This window comes from Arachis duranensis, chromosome 1 (assembly GCF_000817695.3).
Source record: "Arachis duranensis cultivar V14167 chromosome 1, aradu.V14167.gnm2.J7QH, whole genome shotgun sequence".
Classification (NCBI taxonomy): domain Eukaryota; kingdom Viridiplantae; phylum Streptophyta; class Magnoliopsida; order Fabales; family Fabaceae; genus Arachis; species Arachis duranensis.
In genome coordinates, this window is record NC_029772.3 from 103,402,772 (window position 1) to 103,420,806 (window position 18,035).

Sequence of the window (18,035 nt, forward strand, 5' to 3'; positions counted from 1 at the left end):
AAATATTAACACCCACAATTTATATTAAAAAAAAAGAATAAAATTATAACTATCTTATTTTTAGAACAGTCTGATGGTTTTAGTATTCATACAGTTTAAATAAGTAAATTACTCTTATCTTATTTAATCTTATATGAACACAGCAGTATTAATATTGTTAGAGCAATTACGTGGCGGCCCGACAAAGAGGCACGTAATCAATATATGTCATAGCCTTCTTTCTCTATTAATCTCCACGTGTATAGTTTAACTATGCGTTGTCAACATTCTACGCTGTTCTTTAACTGCATGCACCGAAAAAGAGAACTTTCTAACTCTGTTCTTTCTTATCTTACTCAAATTTTCTTCATACACCACTTGCACTTGTATTTTTGCTTGTTTGTTTTTTCAACTTTTGTTGTTCTTTGTTTCATCTTCAAATTCTTCGTTCGAAGGTAAACTTCAGAGTTGAGCTTTCTAAGCCTTGTACAATTTATTTAATTTAATTTCTCTTATTCCTACAATTTCCATTTCTCAAAATTTTAGTTGCAAAAGATTTTTGTCTCATCATATTATTTGTTTGAATAATAACCCTTATTTATCTATGTTGTTTTCAGAAAAAGAAAATCTTCAAAGTCGTTGTTCTGTTCAAGGATTTCACCTTTCTCTTGGATATCAATGGAGGTAAGCTAACAAATGTTTCTTTCTTTTTTTTTTTCACATAAGAACTAAATTAAATTACTTAACTAAGGTTGATTTTTACTAATATTACTATTATTTGTGTAAAGGGATTATTTGGTAGCACATTAACAAACAAAAAAAACAGAAGATTGACCTAACTTTAAAACTGTCATCATGTGGCTAGATTAAAGAAAAAAAATGGATGAAAAGGTCATCATCAACATCATCAATAATCTATATTGAAGAAAATGAGAGGAAAGAGAAGGATCCCTTTGTTCCATGGTTGGAGAGGTCTTGGTCAATGCCATCAGAGGCTGTGATGATGAAGTGTAGGGACATGCACATGACTGCCAAAATATTACTACTCCACGAGCAGAACAGGCGTGGAGCCGCCGCACCCAGTGTTTTGCCGTCGTCAGCTCATGTCATTGACCGTGTCAAAAAGCTGCTTGCGACTCCTAATGGGGATTCAAGGCATGAGGGTAACTCTTTTTTCTTGCTTTTTTATTATTTGTTTCCTTCTCTTGATTGTTTAATGTTAAGTTTAAATTTTGTGTTACAGATAAAAATAGAAATTTCTTTAAAGTTAGAAAAAAAAAGTGTTATATACCTACATAGTTTAGGACAATAGACAACATCAATTTATAGTTAGATATTAAGTTTGTCCTTAAATTAATATATATTAATAATTTTATATTACGTGGCATTAAAAGCTGCATTTTAGTAATACCTCACCTATCTTGTAGAGTATTTATAGTACATGATACAATTATATGAAGTAAATCGTTTTGAAGAGAAATGTTAGAGTACAATTATAGCAAAATAAATCATTCCGAAGAAAAATGTTAGAAGACCATCACAGTTTGTTGTTTTTGACCTGTCATCAATTTAAATTTAATTTAGTAAACTAATAACATACTTTAATTGACACTTAATGGTAAAAAATAATAAATTCTGATGTCTTTTAACATTTTTTTAGTTACATCAACTATATTTTTTTATATGAAAAGTATAGGATACCAACATATTATGTGTCAACTTATTGCCAACAATGATTAATTATTATATTTTAAACACATATATAAAGAGACATCTAAAAAATATATCTATAAAGACACTTCTATTAAACACAACTATAAAAAAGATATTTTTATTAGATACATCCACAAAGACACTTCCATTAAACACAGTTATAAATAAGAGTTGGCAGATGTTGGTAACATAGCGGGATTGGCTTTTATAAGGTAAAAATTATATTTAAGATTTTTCTGTGATTTTGAATATAAAATTAATGTTATAAATAAAGTTAATGTTAACATGACCGTTTGTCTAAAGATAATATCTAAGTTTCTGCTTATACCACACTTTCTCTCATTTTAGTAGCTTGCTAATAGCGAACACTATGTTACAACTTACCATTATAATTGGTCTAATCCAATTAGTCAGAATAGAAGCATGCATGGGATGAAATCATGTTTTGTCTGGAAAAAAATTAACAATTAAAACATCTCTATATAATACCATTGAAATACAAAGTACTCATCCAAATTATATTAAATAACAATAAATTTGGTAACCAATTTTTAATATGAAAATATCATTAACATTTTTCATGGTATATTTTATTTTTTACTGTATAAATATGACTACGCATGTAATAGATAGTTTACATCGATTGTGATTGAATTTTGCGATAATCGTTTCTCTCCTTTCTTTTGTCCATTCTTCTCTCCAAATCTCCTTATTCGGTTATTTCATTGCTTACTTATGATACACACTACTTACATTGATGAGATTCTTGCTTTTTATACTAAAGTAGGAGAATCTAGTTCCAAAATAAAGACATCACCATCAGGTATTAAAGGATATGATCCCAAAAAATCATCAAAACAACCAACTCTTCAGAAAATGTCTTCTTCAGCCAAAAGGCTCAAGGCAAAGAAGAATCAATCATCGTGCGTCAAAGGTGATAATAACAAAAATAATAATGATGATGCAATGGAGATTCTGAGACATATTCCAAGTGTGAGTACAAGAGGAGATGGGCCAAGTGGGAAGAGAATAGAAGGGATACTGTACAAGTATAACAGAGGACAAGTGTGTATTGTGTGTGTCTGCCATGGAAGATTTCTCTCTCCATCAGAGTTTGTCATGCATGCTGGTGGAAACCAAGTAGACAATCCCATGAAACACATCACTGTCTCTTCTAATAACTCAATCTAACAAGGAATTATGCTCCTTATTTTCTCAGTCACCTCTTTTATATACTATAAGAGTAAGCACAAAAACTAAACTTTTGTTAGTTTTTGAATCTACTTATTTTGTCTTTTACATGGAATCAGTACTTGTTTTTGAATCTACTTGTTTTGTCTTTTACATGGAATCAGTGCTTTTCTCAATACAAATTTTTCTGCCATTAAATGGGATCTAAGATAAGAAAGATATGGAATGTGTCTTATGTTAATAAGAGGTGTATGTCAGATGGATCTACAAATTATAAGTATACAAACTTGTTCTTTTTACAATTGTTTTATTCATGTTTGAAAAATGGTGTGCAAGAAAATCTTTATCAAATATTTTTTTTTCCTAGTTGTGGACAATTTAAGATTTTTTTTTCTCTTTCTAGTTTGACAAGGTGAGCAAAGATTTCATTGGTAAGAGAAAGTTTGCGTTGATTATAATTTGAGAAATGGGTTTATTCAAGTCAAAATAAAATTTGATTCTTAGTTACCTAATTTTAGTTAGTCTATTTAAATGCTAGATATTAAAATTGTATCAAATTTTCAAATAAATATGGAATTGATATAATCTTGGTGGTTTTATAAATAACTAATGCATTAATAGGCATTATAATGAGATTATTAATTTTTTATTTATTAGATATAATTTTTTTAGAAAAGTATTAGAGGGTTATCAATCTAATGTTTTTAATTTGCTAATTTAATAATATATTTTGTCTATACTTTTAAATATTAATAGTTAATTGTTGGTCATTTTTCGTATATATAACTTTAATGTATTTTTAGTGTAAAATGTTTTACATGTGCATCCAATTATATAACGTTACATCAGTAAAAATAATTTAGTGAATGGTTATCTAAAAAAAGGTTGTGATTTAGTGAATGGTTATCTAAAAAAGGTTGTGATTATACGATTGTGTAAAATATTTTACACTATCAATATATGAAAATAAAACTATATATATTGGTCAATTCTGTGGTGGTCAAATTTGCGATGACCAATGGTGTTTAGGAGTTGACTTCCCAATGAATGGATGATTGACATGTGGTTATAGTGATTGGAATAGATTATGGTATTAGAAGAGTGAACACCCAATTCAATTTTTATCCATTTTAAATTAGGATAAGGTGGTTTCTGTCACAAAAAAAAAAAAACTCACGCCGGCCTCTGTTGCTATGTAGTAGTTATTGATGTTGATGTGTATATTTATTCAGAGTGAAATGCCACGTTAGATTAAGAGAAATGAACAGGGTCAATTTATACCCTTGCCTCCTCCAAAAAAACTGTTTTTGGATTAAAGAAGAACTAAAACTTAATTTGGATGACAAACTCTAAACTTTTCTATACCTCCAACCTCTCCCCACTCACTCGTATTCAAAACAACAAGAGACAAGTTCTAGGATGTCATGATTGGGAATGGAGAACGTTGTTCATTTTCGAACTTTTAAATTGGAGGCGATAATTTGACTTGCAGCATAAATTTTAGTGAGAATGTTCGAGCTCGGAGGAAGAAGAGATGAGTCTCCCTAAGTGCTATTGCAGGTCTCATGTTATTCTATTTATGATTGGGACCGAAAATAATCTAAATAGGTTATTCTTTCATTGCCCTTACTTCAACATATATTTATGGTATTAATGTTTTGATTGTTTCAATTATCTATTTACTATTAGTCTCACAAAGTTAATTCAAATTGTAGGCTACAGAAACTTATTGCTCATTCTTTGTATGACTAGATGATTATGTTTCTTCATTTACTGAGTATGCTATGAAGACAATCTCAAAGGGGGCATTGTCACAGAAGAAGAATCGATTTGAAGGCCTAAGTAATACAGTAGATGATAAAGTGAAAGAACTAAAGGATAAGTTGATTGAATTAGAGAATTAATTGGAGAAGAGTAGATTAAAAATAGCTAAAAGTAGATGCTTGAGTTTAGGTTGTAGTGTTTTTACATTTTATAGTGGAATTGTAGTTACCTGCTTATTCAAGACAATTTTGTAAGAAACTTGATGAGTAATTTTAGTTTATCCAAGAATTTTGTGTCCTATGATAAAATAATGTGTTTTAACACTCTTGAAATTAAATAAAAATGAATTATTGTCAATGTTAAGAGTTTCTTCCCTGAATTTAATTTAAATTGTGGAGAAAATATTTGTACATATAGCATGGATTCAACTAATTTCTATGTAATTTCATATAAAGCATAGAAGTTCATATATTATATTCATATTGATACTTAAGAAGCAATTTATCTATTCATACTTCAGACAGCATAACAAGGATAGCAACATAGTCCTATATCAAAAAACTAATCTGTATGTTGAAACTATTTTATCACTTTAAGTCTTAAAAGATGCAAACTAAACAATCAAAATACCAAAATAACAATTCACATTTCTATAATTCTATTAGCATTATCAATGCTGCTTAGGAGGCCTAAGTCCTAAAGGTATATAGCTGAGTGTTGGCACAAATCTCATAAATCTGTATTTTTTGGAGTTGTCATACCAACTATTGGTTCAGTGCATTGGTTTTGTGAGTTGTGAGGCCTCAGTTTCAGAGCTTGTAAAGGTTGAGATTTGAATCATAAAGTTGGATTTGGTACTGGTACGGGTGGAGGCACAATACATGAAGTTGTTGACCTAACAATCTGATGTTTTTCTCTAAATGGTTTAGGATTTTCACTGGAATTTTCTCCTGCAGTCTATTACAAGTTTACTAAATTAATTAACTAAATATTTCTATGGAATTAATATGTAACAATATACAACATAAATAGATTTTATTTAAAAAAAAAAATAAAAAATGACTTTCTTAGCTTGGGGTGCAGATTGTGACAGTAAAATTTTTTCACTCTGAGTTTAGGCCACTGCTCCAACTCTCATAAACTTTTTAGGAAGTTTTTTCTTGGCTTTTCTTATCTTGGTCTATGACAAATTAATGAGCTACTAAGAGAATGCAACAAAATAATATAACATCTATTCTTATACATTGGACTCACCACAGAATCTAATACTGTCTCTCCTCCAGTGGTATTTTCATTGACATTGGTGGTGCTGCCACCTTTTTGTGCCTACTTAGTGACAAACAAATGCACAATTAAGCCCTCATCTAAACTTATTTAGGACATATAAATCCCTGAATATTTTATTTTTTGGACAATTTGATTCCTAATCCAAAAACATTATAGTAAAGAATTGTACCTAATAAGTGTTTATTGTTGGAGTGGTTGATGAATTCTAATTTGTTGTCCTCTTTTGCGCTCTTCTTCCCTTTTTAGTTATGGGCTTCCAATTAGGATCTTGTGGTGCATTTGTGCATGCCTTGTAGTAATAGTGTTTTTAGCCATACTTAGAACAAGTAACAATGAATGCCTTCTTTGTTTTGGTTGTGCTCATCTCTCTCTCAATTGGGTTAGCTCTTCTCTTCAACTTGGGTATAATGATCAACTCTATTGATTGTGAAAGGCAGTAGCCTTGGAGCATCAGTAGGTGTTCAGTACTCTTCATTGTTGACAGGTTTAATGCAATATGAATATGTTGATCTGATAGCATCTATAGTTAGCAACTTATGGACAAAGTCCTCAGCTTTAAGACCCATTTTAGCCAATACTGCAACTGCATGTCTACAAGACATTCCTGTTGGGTCCAATTTAATTTAATCAGAATCATACATTGGACAATTAGCAACAAACTAGTAATTATAAAACCAAACTTACCAGTCAATTGCCAATATTGCATGTGCATGTCCTCTCCTGAGGGTTAACACTAACCTTATGATTCTAGGAATGCACTTCAAAAAGGACTTTTTGTAAGTCACTGACAAGAACTGAACGTCGATTCGAAATTTTACAAAATAACTTCGTTGCAAGTATAGTTCTGAACCAATAATTGATTTTCAATAAAAGTTTTATTTTGTTTGTCACAATACAAACCAATAAAAACTGGAAGTTTTAAGTCTCGGGTCGTCTCCCTCGGACCATGCAAATTAGGTACACATTCTCGATTGTAAAATATGGAGGTTTTGAAGCATAGAACGGAAAAATTAAAAGAACTAAAGAATAAATAAACTAACAATGAAGCAAAAGACAATTAGTGCAAATTAAAAGACAGCAAGATCAAAACTAGTGACAATGCACTAATGGTATAAAAGAGCATTGTCTTGGGAATGAGAATTAAGAATTTTATCATCGTCATAACCACAACTATGGCAATTATGATGAGTTAATCTCACTTCGTCAACCCCTAACATCGAGGAGTAAGTCAAGCAAGCATACTTGACCTTAATCCATAACTCCTAGCTAACTTACTAATTAATTTAGTAAGAAGCTAGCGTCAATGGAAACAAGAATCAACTAACAACCAAAGAATTACCACTAAATATCGGACATTATGACTCTAGTATCCTAGAAACTCATTTCCCGAGTCAAGGAGTGAAAATCTACTCAAAATCTATAGTTGGCATTTTCACAAATACCTTGTGGACATAAAAACAAAACATGGTGTTGAGTTATGTACATACTAATTTTAAATTAATGATGACAAATATAATTTTATTAGGTTAAACATCCAATTATCTTTTGATTGTGTTTGATTAGTATTACAGGCCAAAGAAATAAAATAGAGTAGCCCAAATCAAATGAAACAAAGAAACAGAAGTTGCTAAAACTAAGCTCAAAAAGAAAATAACAAAGAAATCACATAGGCTGAGAGGTAAGGGAAGAAAATCCAGCCCAAGTTGCATCATTCAAGTGGAAGCCTTCCAAAGCCATCATTCACGAGTTCACTTCGGTTAGAAACATGAAGAAAGAGAAGAAAACTTCTTCTTGGTTCATTCACCAGAGAAGAAAGAAAGAGAAAGGTAGATCACAAAAGTAAATGTCTAATCACCCAAATCAAAACGTGCTAAGCTTAGTCATAAGTTAAAGGTGATTTATTTTCATTTGCATGCAATTTATTTTCTTCACTCCTTCTCCAACTCTCTGCGACACCATTTTGGGATAACTGGAGAAAGAAATTTCTAATCTATGCTGCTGTAAATCAATGGTTCACAAAGTTACTTGGAGCCAAAGCACATTCTCAATGGTATGGATTTGGGGCTTATCACTGAACAACAAGCCTTGCTGCTCAGTTGACCTCAGTCAAGCAAGAAAATCAGAATTGAAATTCCTAATTTGTGGGTTAATTAAAGAAAGTGAAATGACAAGCTTGAGAAGCACACAACTCAAGGACTTGACTCAGAAGAAATCAAGACAGCAATTTTGAAAGAAGTACAAATAAGAAAAGTTTCATCTTTCTGAAATAAGGAGAGAGAACCAGAATCTGAGTTTGTTTGAAGAGCTTCTCTGTGAAGAGTTCAACATTTTTGAATGTTTCTAAGTTAAAGAAGCATTCCGCCAGATGAAGAACTTAATCAGAGTTAGCTGAATTCGGTTTAACTTATATTAACAAAGGCTGTTAATGCATCAATCTCCTTCATGTTCTACAGTTTGTATTTTATTTTCTATGTATATCTTCCTGTAATTTCTTGAGTGGAAAAGGATGAAAAAGAAGAATCAAGAAAAAGCCTATGATGAGTGATAAAAGGCTAAGTGAAACACTTGAGAGAAATGCCTAGAGTGATTTCAGATTTCTTTAGGTTGTTTCTTATGTCTTATGTCTTGTACCTGTGAAGTGTCCCTTTTTAAGTTAGGTTAGCACTTAGAGTGAAGAATTAGGTATTAGCATAACCAAGTCAAATTAGATGAGAAATTGAGAGAGAAAGGATTGTGTGAATCCTTAGAATTGGTGTATGTAATATGGTGCACGAAATTATGATCTCAATGGTGCCAACAACTTGGTACGCACAATTGTAATATCACTCCTTTTCACAACTTCGCACAACTAACCAGCAAGTGCACTAGGTCGTCCAAGTAATAAACCTTACGTGAGTAAGGATCGATCCCACGGAGATTGTCGGCTTGAAGCAAGCTATGGTCACCTTGTAAATCTCAATCAGGAGGATTCAAATGGTTATGGAGTTTTAATAATTTAAAAGATAAATAAAACATAAAATAAAGATAGAGATACTTATGTAATTCATTGGTGGGAATTTCAGATAAGCGTATGGAGATGCATTGTTCATTCTGAATTTCTGCTTTCCTACTGCCTTCATCCAATTCTTCATACTCCTTTCCATGGCAAGCTGTATGTTGGGTGTCACCGTTGTCAATGGCTACTTCCCGTCCTCTCAGTGAAAATGGTCCTCTACGATTTCTGTACGGCTAATCAACTGTCAGATTGCTCGTCTCGGATGAAAAATACCAAGCACAGATATCGTATGGCTAATCAGTTGCTGGTTCTCAATCGTGTAGGAATAAGATTTACTATCCTTTTACGTCTGTCACCATGCCCTACAGTCGCGAGTTTGAAGCTCGTCACAGTCATCCCTTCCCGGATCCTACTTGAAATACCACAGACAAGGTTTAGACTTTCCGGATCTTAGGAATGCTGCCAATTGATTCTAGCTTATACCACGGAGGTTCCAATCTCAGATTAAGATGCCCCATTATCAGAAGGGAGTCGATGTGAATCATTGATTAGAAACCCAAGAGATATACATTCAAGCTTGTCTTCATGTAGAATGGAAGTGGTTGTCAATCACGCGTTCATAAGTGAGAATGGTGATGAGTGTCACATAATCATTACATTCATCATGTTCTTGTGTGCGAATGGATATCTTAGAATAAGAATAAGCATTAATTGAATAGAAAATAATAGTACTTTGCATTAATACTCGATGAATAGCAGAGTTCCACACCTTAATCTATGGTGTGTAGAAACTCCACCCTTGAAAATACATAAGTGAAAATAAGGTAGGCATGGCCGTGAGGCCAGCCCCCAATGTCTAAGGACTAACAATGATCAAAGATATTCCAAAAGCTCATCCAAAGATTCTGAATACAATAGTAAAAAGTTCTATTTATACTAAACTAGTTACTAGGGTTACAGAAATAGGTAAATGATGCAAAAATCCACTTCCGGGCCCACTTGGTGTGTGCTTGGGCTAAGCATTGAAGCTTTCACATGTAGAGGTCTTCCTTGGAGTTAAATGCCAGTTTGTAACTTGTTTTTGGCGTTTAACTCTGCTTTGCAACTTGTTTCTGGCGTTTAACGCCAGAATAGGGCAGAAAGCTGGCGTTAAACGCCAGTTTTCATCATCTAAACTCGGGCAAAGTATGGACTATTATATATTGCTGAAAAGCCCTGGATGTCTAATTTCTAACGCAGTTAAGAGCGCATCATTTGGAATTCTGTAGCTCCAAAATTTCCATTTCGAGTGCAGGGAGGTCAGAATCCAACAGCATCAGCAATCCTTTGTCAGCCTCTGAATCAGATTTTTGCTCAGGTCCCTCAATTTCAGCTAGAAAATATCTGAAATCATAGAAAAACACACAAACTCATAGTAAAGTCCAGAAATGTGAATTTTGCTTAAAAACTAATAAAAATATACTAAAAACTAACTAAATCATACTAAAAATTATGCAAAAATAATGCCAAAAAGCGTATAAATTATCCGCTCATCACAACACCAAACTTAAATTGTTGCTTGTCCCCAAGAAATTGAAAACAAAATAGGATAAAAAGAAGAGAATATACAATGAATCTCACAATATCAATGAAACTTAGTCTCAATTAGATGAGCGGGGCTTGTAGCTTTTTGTCTCTGAACAGTTTTGGCATCTCACTTTATCCTTTGAAATTCAGAATGATTGGCATCTATAGGAACTCATAATTTTGGATAGTGTTATTGATTCTCCTAGTTCAGTATGTTGTTTCTTGAACACAACTACTTTATGAGTCTTAGTCATGGCCCTAAGCACTTTATTTTCCAGTATTACCACCAAATACATAAATGTCATAGACACATAACTGGGTGAACCTTTTCAGATTGTAACTCAGCTTTGCTAAAGTCCCCAGTTAGAGGTGTCCAGAGCTCTTAAGCACACTCTTTTACTTTGGATCACGACTTTAACCACTCAGTCTCAAGCTTTTCACTTGGACCTTCATGACACAAGCACATGGTTAGGGACAGCTTGATTTAGCCGCTTAGGCCTGGATTTTACTTCCTTGGGCCCTCTTATCCATTAATGCTCAAAGCCTTGGATCCTTTTTACCCTTGCCTTTTGGTTTAAAGTGCTATTGGTTTTTTCTGCTTGCTTTTTCTTTTTCTTTTTCTCTTTTTTTCGCTATTTTTTCACTACTTTTTCTTGCTTCAAGAATAATTTCATGATTTTTCAGATTATCAATAACATTTCTCTTTGTTCATCATTCTTTCAAGAGCCAACAATTTTAACATTCATAAACTTCACTATAAAAAATATGCACTGTTCAAGCATTCATTCAGAAAATAAAAAGTATTGCCACCACATCAAAATAATTAAAATAATTTCAAGATAAAATTTAAAATCCAAGTACTTCTTGTTCTTTTGTAATTAAGCACATTTTTCATTTAAGAGAGGTGAAGAATTCATGGAATTATTCATAGCTTTAAGACATAGACACTAGATACTAATGATCATGTAATGAAGACACAAATATAGATAGCACATAAAGCATAAAACCGAAAATAGAAAAATAAATATACAAGGAGATTAAGGAATGAGTCCACCTTAGTGAGGGTGGCGTCTTCCTCTTGAAGAACCAATGGTGCTCTTGAGCTCCTCTATGTCTCTTCCTTGCCTTTGTTGCTCCTCCTTGATAGCTCTTTGATCTTCTCTAATCTCATGGAGAATGATGGAATGCTCTTGGTGCTCTACCCTTAGTTGGTCCATGTTGTAGTTCAAGCCTTCCAACGAGGTGTTTAGTTGCTTCCAATAGTTATGTGGAGGAAATTGCATCCCTTAAGGCATCTCAGGGATTTCTTGATGAGGATCCTCCTCATGCTCTTGTTGAGGTCCATGAATGAGCTCTCTTGTTTGCTCCATCCTTTTCTTAGTGATGGGTTTGTCCTCTTCAATGAGGATGTCTCCTTCTATGTCAATCCCAACTAAATTGCATAGATGACAAATGAGATGAGGAAAGGCTAACCTTGCCAAGGTGGATGACTTGTCAGCCACCTTGTAGAGTTTTAGAGGTATGATCTCATGAACTTCCACTTCCTCCCCAATCATGATACTATGGATCATGATGGCCCGATCCACAGTCACTTCAGATCGGTTGCTAGTAGGAATGATGGAGCGTTGGATAAACTCCAACCATCTTCTAGCCACAAGCTTAAGGTCCGGTCTTCTCAATTGAATCGAATTGCCTCTTGAGTCTCTTTTCCATTGAGCTCCTTCCACACATATGTCCATGAGGACTTGGTCCAATCTTTGATCAAATTTGACCCTTCTAGTGTAGGGGCATGCGTTTTCTTGCATAATTGGCAAGTGGAACGCCAACCTTACATTTTCCGGACTGAAATCTAAGTATTTCTCCTGAACCATTGTAAGTTAATTCTTTGGATTCGGGTTCATACTTTGATCATGGTTCCTAGTGATCCATGCATTGGCATAGAACTCTTGAACCATTAAGATTCTGACTTGTTGAATGGGGTTGGTAAGAACTTCCCAACCTCTTCTTCGGATTTCATGTCGGATCTCCGGATACTCATTTTTCTTGAGCATGAAAGGGACCTCAGGGATCACCTTCTTCTTGGCCACAACTTCATAGAAGTGGTCTTGATGGACCTTTGAGATAAATCTCTCCATCTTCCATGACTCAGAGGTGAAAGCTTTTACCTTCTCTTTCCTCTTTCTAGAGGTTTCTCCGGCCTTAGGTGCCATAAATGGTTATGGAAAAACAAAAAGTGATGCTTTTACCATACCAAACTTAAAAGGTTTGCTCATCCTCGAGCAAAAGAAGAAAGAAAGAAGGGGAAGAAGAAGAAAAATGGAGGAGAAGGAGGGAGAAGTGAATTCGGCCAAGATGGTGGAAAGGTGTATGTGTTGTGTGAATATGAAGGAGTAGTGAGAGGTTTATATAGGGGTGATGGGAGGGTGGGGTTTCGGTCATTAGGGTTGGGTTTGGGAGGGAAAAGTATTTGAATTTTTAAATTGAGGTGGGTGGGGTTTTGGGGAAGAAGTAAGAGGTGGGGTAGGTGAGGATCTTGTGGGGTCCACAGATCCTGAAGGATCAAGGATTTCTCATCCCTGCTCCTTTTAGACGTGCAAAACGCCCCTATTGTACAATCCTGGCATTTAACGCCAAATTACTGCTTGTTTCTGGCGTTAAACGCCAACTTTTATTCATTTCCTAGCGTTAAACGCCAGGCTGCAACCTGTTTTTGGCGTTTAACGCCAGTTTGTTGCTTCTTTCTGGCGTTTAACGCCAGTCTGGTACTTTTTTCTGGCGTTTAACGCCCATAATGGTGCCAGACTGGGCGTTAAACGCCCATTCTGCTACTCTTACTGGTGTTTAAACGCCAGTAAGTTTCTCCTCCAGGGTGTGCTATTTTTAATGCTGTTTTTATTTTTCTTGAATTTTTGCAATTGTTTTTGTGACTCCACGTGATCATCAACCTAAAAAAAAGAAAATAACATAGATAAATAAAATTGGGTTGCCTCCCAATAAGCGCTTCTTTAATGTCAATAGCTTGACAGTGAGCTCTCATGGAGCTTCACAAATGTTCAAAGCATTGTTGGGACCTCCCAACACCAAACTTAGAGTTTGGTTGTGGCCTCTCAATACCAATTTTAGTGTTTCGTTGTGGCCTCCCAACACCAAATTTAAAGTTTGACTGCGGGCATTTGTTTGACTCTGCATTGAGAGAAGCTTTTCTTGCTTCCTCTCCATAGTTACAGAGGGAGATCCTTGAGTTTTAAACACAAGGTAGTCCTCATTCAATTGAAGGATCAACTCTCCTCTGTCTACATCAATCATAGCTTTTGCAGTAAAGTCACCAAGCATCTTCCTTGCATTGTTGTTGGGTTCGGCCATGTCTACTTCTTTTTCAAAAATTTCAGTAAAGTCCTCTTCAGAGTGTTGTGTTTTAGCTTCTCTTAGCTTCCTCTTCAGAGTCCTTTCAGGTTCCGAATCAGCTTCAACAAGAATGTTCTTATCCTTGCTCCTGCTCATGTGAAAAAGAAGAGAACAGAAAAGAAGAGGAATCCTCTATGTCACAGTATAGAGATTCCTTTATGTGAGTAGAAGAAGAAAAGAATAGAAGAAGGAGAAGAGAAAAATTCGAACACAGAGGAGAAGAGAGGGTTCGAATTGTTAGTAAATGAATAAATAAATAGAAAAAGATGAGAGAGAGGAGAAAATTTGAATATTAACAAAAAGAGAAGAAAAATATTTTTGTTTTTATTTTAATTTTAAGTTAGAATTCAAAAATTAAGAGAAGAAATAAAATTAAAATTAAAATTTAAAATAATTAGTTAATTAAAGAGAATTTTGAAAAAGGGTGAGGAATTTTTGAAAGTTAGAGGGAGAAAAGTAGTTAGGTGGTTTTGAAAAAGATAAGAAATAGTAAAACAAACAAAAAAAATCAATTAGTTAGTTGAAAAAGATTTGAAAATCAATTTTGAAAAGATAAGAAGTTAGAAAAGATTTTGAAATTGATTTTGAAAAAGATATGATTAAAAAGATATGATTGAAATTTATTTTGAAAAAGATTTAAAAAGGAAATTAAAAAGAATTGATTTTTAAAATTAAAATTGATTACTTGACTAACAAGAAACTAAAAGATATGATTCTAGAATTTAAAGATTGAACCTTTCTTAACAAGAAAGTAACAAACTTCAAATTTTTGAATCAATCACATTAATTGTTAGTAAAGTTTCGAAAATTATGAGATAAGATTAAGAAAAAGATTTTAAAAATCAATTTTTTAAAATTTTCTAAAAATAATAAGAAAAATGAAAAAAGATGTGATTTTTGAAAAAGATTTTGAAAAGATAAGATTTTTAAAATTGAAATCTTGACTTGACTAACAAGAAACAACTTATTTTAAAATTTTTTTGACTAAGTCAACCCAAAAATTTCGAAATTTATGAGTGAAATAAGGAAAAGATATTTTTTATTTTTGAATTTTTAATGAGGAGAGAAAAAAACACAAATATGACCCAAAACATGAAAATTTTGGATCAAAACTAATGATGCATGCAAGAACACTATGAATGTCAAGATGAACACCAAGAACACTTTGAAGATCATGATGAACATCAAGAACTTATTTTTGAAAAACTTTCAAGAAAAGAAAAACATGCAAGACACCAAACTTAGAAATTTTTAATGTTTAGACACTAATAAACTAAAAATGCATATGAAAAATAACAAAAGATACAAAACAAGAAAATATGAAGATCAAACAAGAGACTTATCAAGAACAACTTGAAGATCATGAATAACACATGCATAAATTTTTTGAAAATTTTTAGAAAATTAAAAAGATACAATTGACACCAAACTTAAAAATTTGACTCAAGACTCAAACAAGAAACACAAAATATTTTTATTTTTATGATTTTATAAATTTTTTTTTATTTTTTGAAAATTACTTTGGAAAAACGAACAAGAAGAAAAAAATTTTTTGAAAACTTTTTGAAAATAAAATAAAAATTACCTAATCTAAGCAACAAGATGAACCGTCAGTTGTCCAAACTCAAACAATCCCCGGTAACGGCGCCAAAAACTTGGTACACGAAATTGTGATCTCAATGGTGCCAACAACTTGGTACGCACAATTGTAATATCACTCCGTTTCACAACTTCGCACAACTAACTAGCAAGTGCACTGGGTCATCCAAGTAATAAACCTTACGTGAGTAAGGGTTGATCCCACGGAGATTGTCGGCTTGAAGCAAGCTATGGTCACCTTGTAAATCTCAGTCAGGCAGATTCAAATGGTTATGGAGTTTTAATAATTTAAAAGATAAATAAAACATAAATAAAGATAGAGATACTTATGTAATTCATTGGTGGGAATTTCAGATAAGCGTATGGAGATACATTGTTCCTTCTGAATCTCTGCTTTCCTACTGCCTTCATCCAATCCTTCATACTCCTTTCCATGGCAAGCTGTATGTTGGGTGTCACCATTGTCAAGGGCTACTTCCCATCCTTTCAGTGAAAATGGTCCTCTACGATTTCTGTACGGCTAATCAACTATCGGATTGCTCGTTTCGGATGAAAAATACCATGTACAGATATCGTATGGCTAATCAGCTGTTGGTTCTCGATCGTGTAGGAATAGAATTTACTATCCTTTTGTGTCTATCACCACACCCTACAGTCGCGAGTTTGAAGCTCGTTACAGTCATCCCTTCCCAGATCCTACTCGAAATACCACAGACATGGTTTAGACTTTCCGAATCTCAGGAATGCTGCCAATTGATTCTAGCTTATACCACGGAGGTTTCAATCTCATATTTAGATGCCCCATTGTCAGAAGGGAGTCAATGTGAATCGTTGATTAGAAATCCAGGAGATATACATTCAAGCTTGTCTTCATGTAGAACGGAAGTGGTTGTCAATCACGCGTTCATAAGTGAGAATGGTGATGAGTGTCACATAATCATCAAATTCATCATGTTCTTGTGTGCGAATGGATATCTTAGAATAAGAATAAGCATGAATTGAATAGAAAACAGTAGTACTTTGCATTAATACTCGAGGAATAGCAGAGCTCCACACCTTAATCTATGGTGTGTAGAAACTCCACCGTTGAAAATACATAAGTGAAAATAAGGTAGGCATGGCTGTGAGGCCAGCCCCCAATGTCTAAGGACTAACAATGATCAAAGATATTCCAAAAGCTCGTCCAAAGATTCTGAATACAATAGTAAAAAGTTTTATTTATACTAAACTAGTTACTAGGATTACAGAAATAGGTAAATGATGCAGAAATCCACTTCCGGGTCCACTTGGTGTGTACTTGGGCTGAGCATTGAAGCTTTCATGTGTAGAGGTCTTCCTTGGAGTAAAACACCAGTTTGTAACTTGTTTCTGGCGTTTAACTCTGCAACTTGTTTCTGGCGTTTAACGCCAGAATAGGGCAGAAAGCTGGCGTTAAACGCCAGTTTGTATCATCTAAACTCGGGTAAAGTATAGACTATTATATATTGCTGAAAAGCCCTAGATGTCTACTTTCCAATGCAGTTAAGAGCGCGCCATTTGGACTCTTGTAGCTCCCAAAATTCCATTTCGAGTGTAGGAAGGTCAGAATCCAACAGCATCAGCAGTCCTTTGTCAGTCTCTGAATCAGATTTTTGCTCAGGTCCCTCAATTTCAGCCAGAAAATACTTAAAATCACAGAAAAACACACAAACTCGTAGTAAAGTCCAGAAATGTGAATTTTTCTTAAAAACTAATAAAAATATACTAAAAACTAACTAAATTATACTAAAAATTATGCAAAAGCAATGCCAAAAAGCGTATAAATTATCCGCTCATCATAATACTTTAACTATAGTGGAAATTCTACCACTGTTGTGGTAGAGACTGGATGTAGGTTGCATTGCACAAGGCAACCAAACTGGGAGACATGCCTATGTTATTCTTCTTCTCTTTCTCTAAGTTCTATTTTTTTATATTTATGAGACAAAACTGAATTTTCTCATAAAGTTTTTGCTGCATAGTTCAAATAGATTCTTAAGTAAAAAAATTTGTAAGTAAAGGCTTAATTCATTAAAGTAAAAGAAGGTCATAGATTCAACTCCCCTTTTCTAAGCCTTCTACAACCTTCACATGGTAAATTGCAAAAGAAAATAAAAACTATAACCAACTATTCACAATATCAACAATAGAAACTCAATCAAGCATATATAAATCATAAAAGACCAAATTCATAAGCAAAAGATTCAAGAAATCAAAATTGCATATATTAACAAAATAACTTGAACCATAAGAAAATGTAGCAAGAGTAGTGTAATTAAAGAGAAGATTAAAGGTCACTTACAAAGAGATGAGTAAAATCTAAGATTACAACTGAAAGTATAAAATTCTACAATGAAACCTAATTAAAACCCTAAGAGAGAATTTCCTAAATCACACTACTCCTACTCCTACTAATGTTGTAATATGTGTAAAAGTGAGCTCGTTTAGTGTATGTTCATTTACCTCTGATATAGCCTTCAATTTGGCTTCAGCAACTCCAAAAATTGGGTCAAGAAGC

At 33.5% G+C, this 18,035-nt stretch overlaps 1 protein-coding gene across 1 annotated transcript; it reads left to right on the top strand.

Moving 5' to 3' along the window:
* The first annotated feature begins 439 nt into the window (after positions 1-439).
* Positions 440-3,043, top strand: LOC107471814 (ninja-family protein AFP2). Its single transcript, XM_052253805.1, has 4 exons — positions 440-446; positions 597-663; positions 845-1,142; positions 2,480-3,043. The coding sequence occupies exons 2-4, from the start codon at positions 658-660 to the stop codon at positions 2,881-2,883; spliced, it is 708 nt and encodes a 235-aa protein (XP_052109765.1). The 5' UTR covers positions 440-446; positions 597-657; the 3' UTR covers positions 2,884-3,043.
* The last annotated feature ends 14,992 nt before the right edge of the window (positions 3,044-18,035 follow it).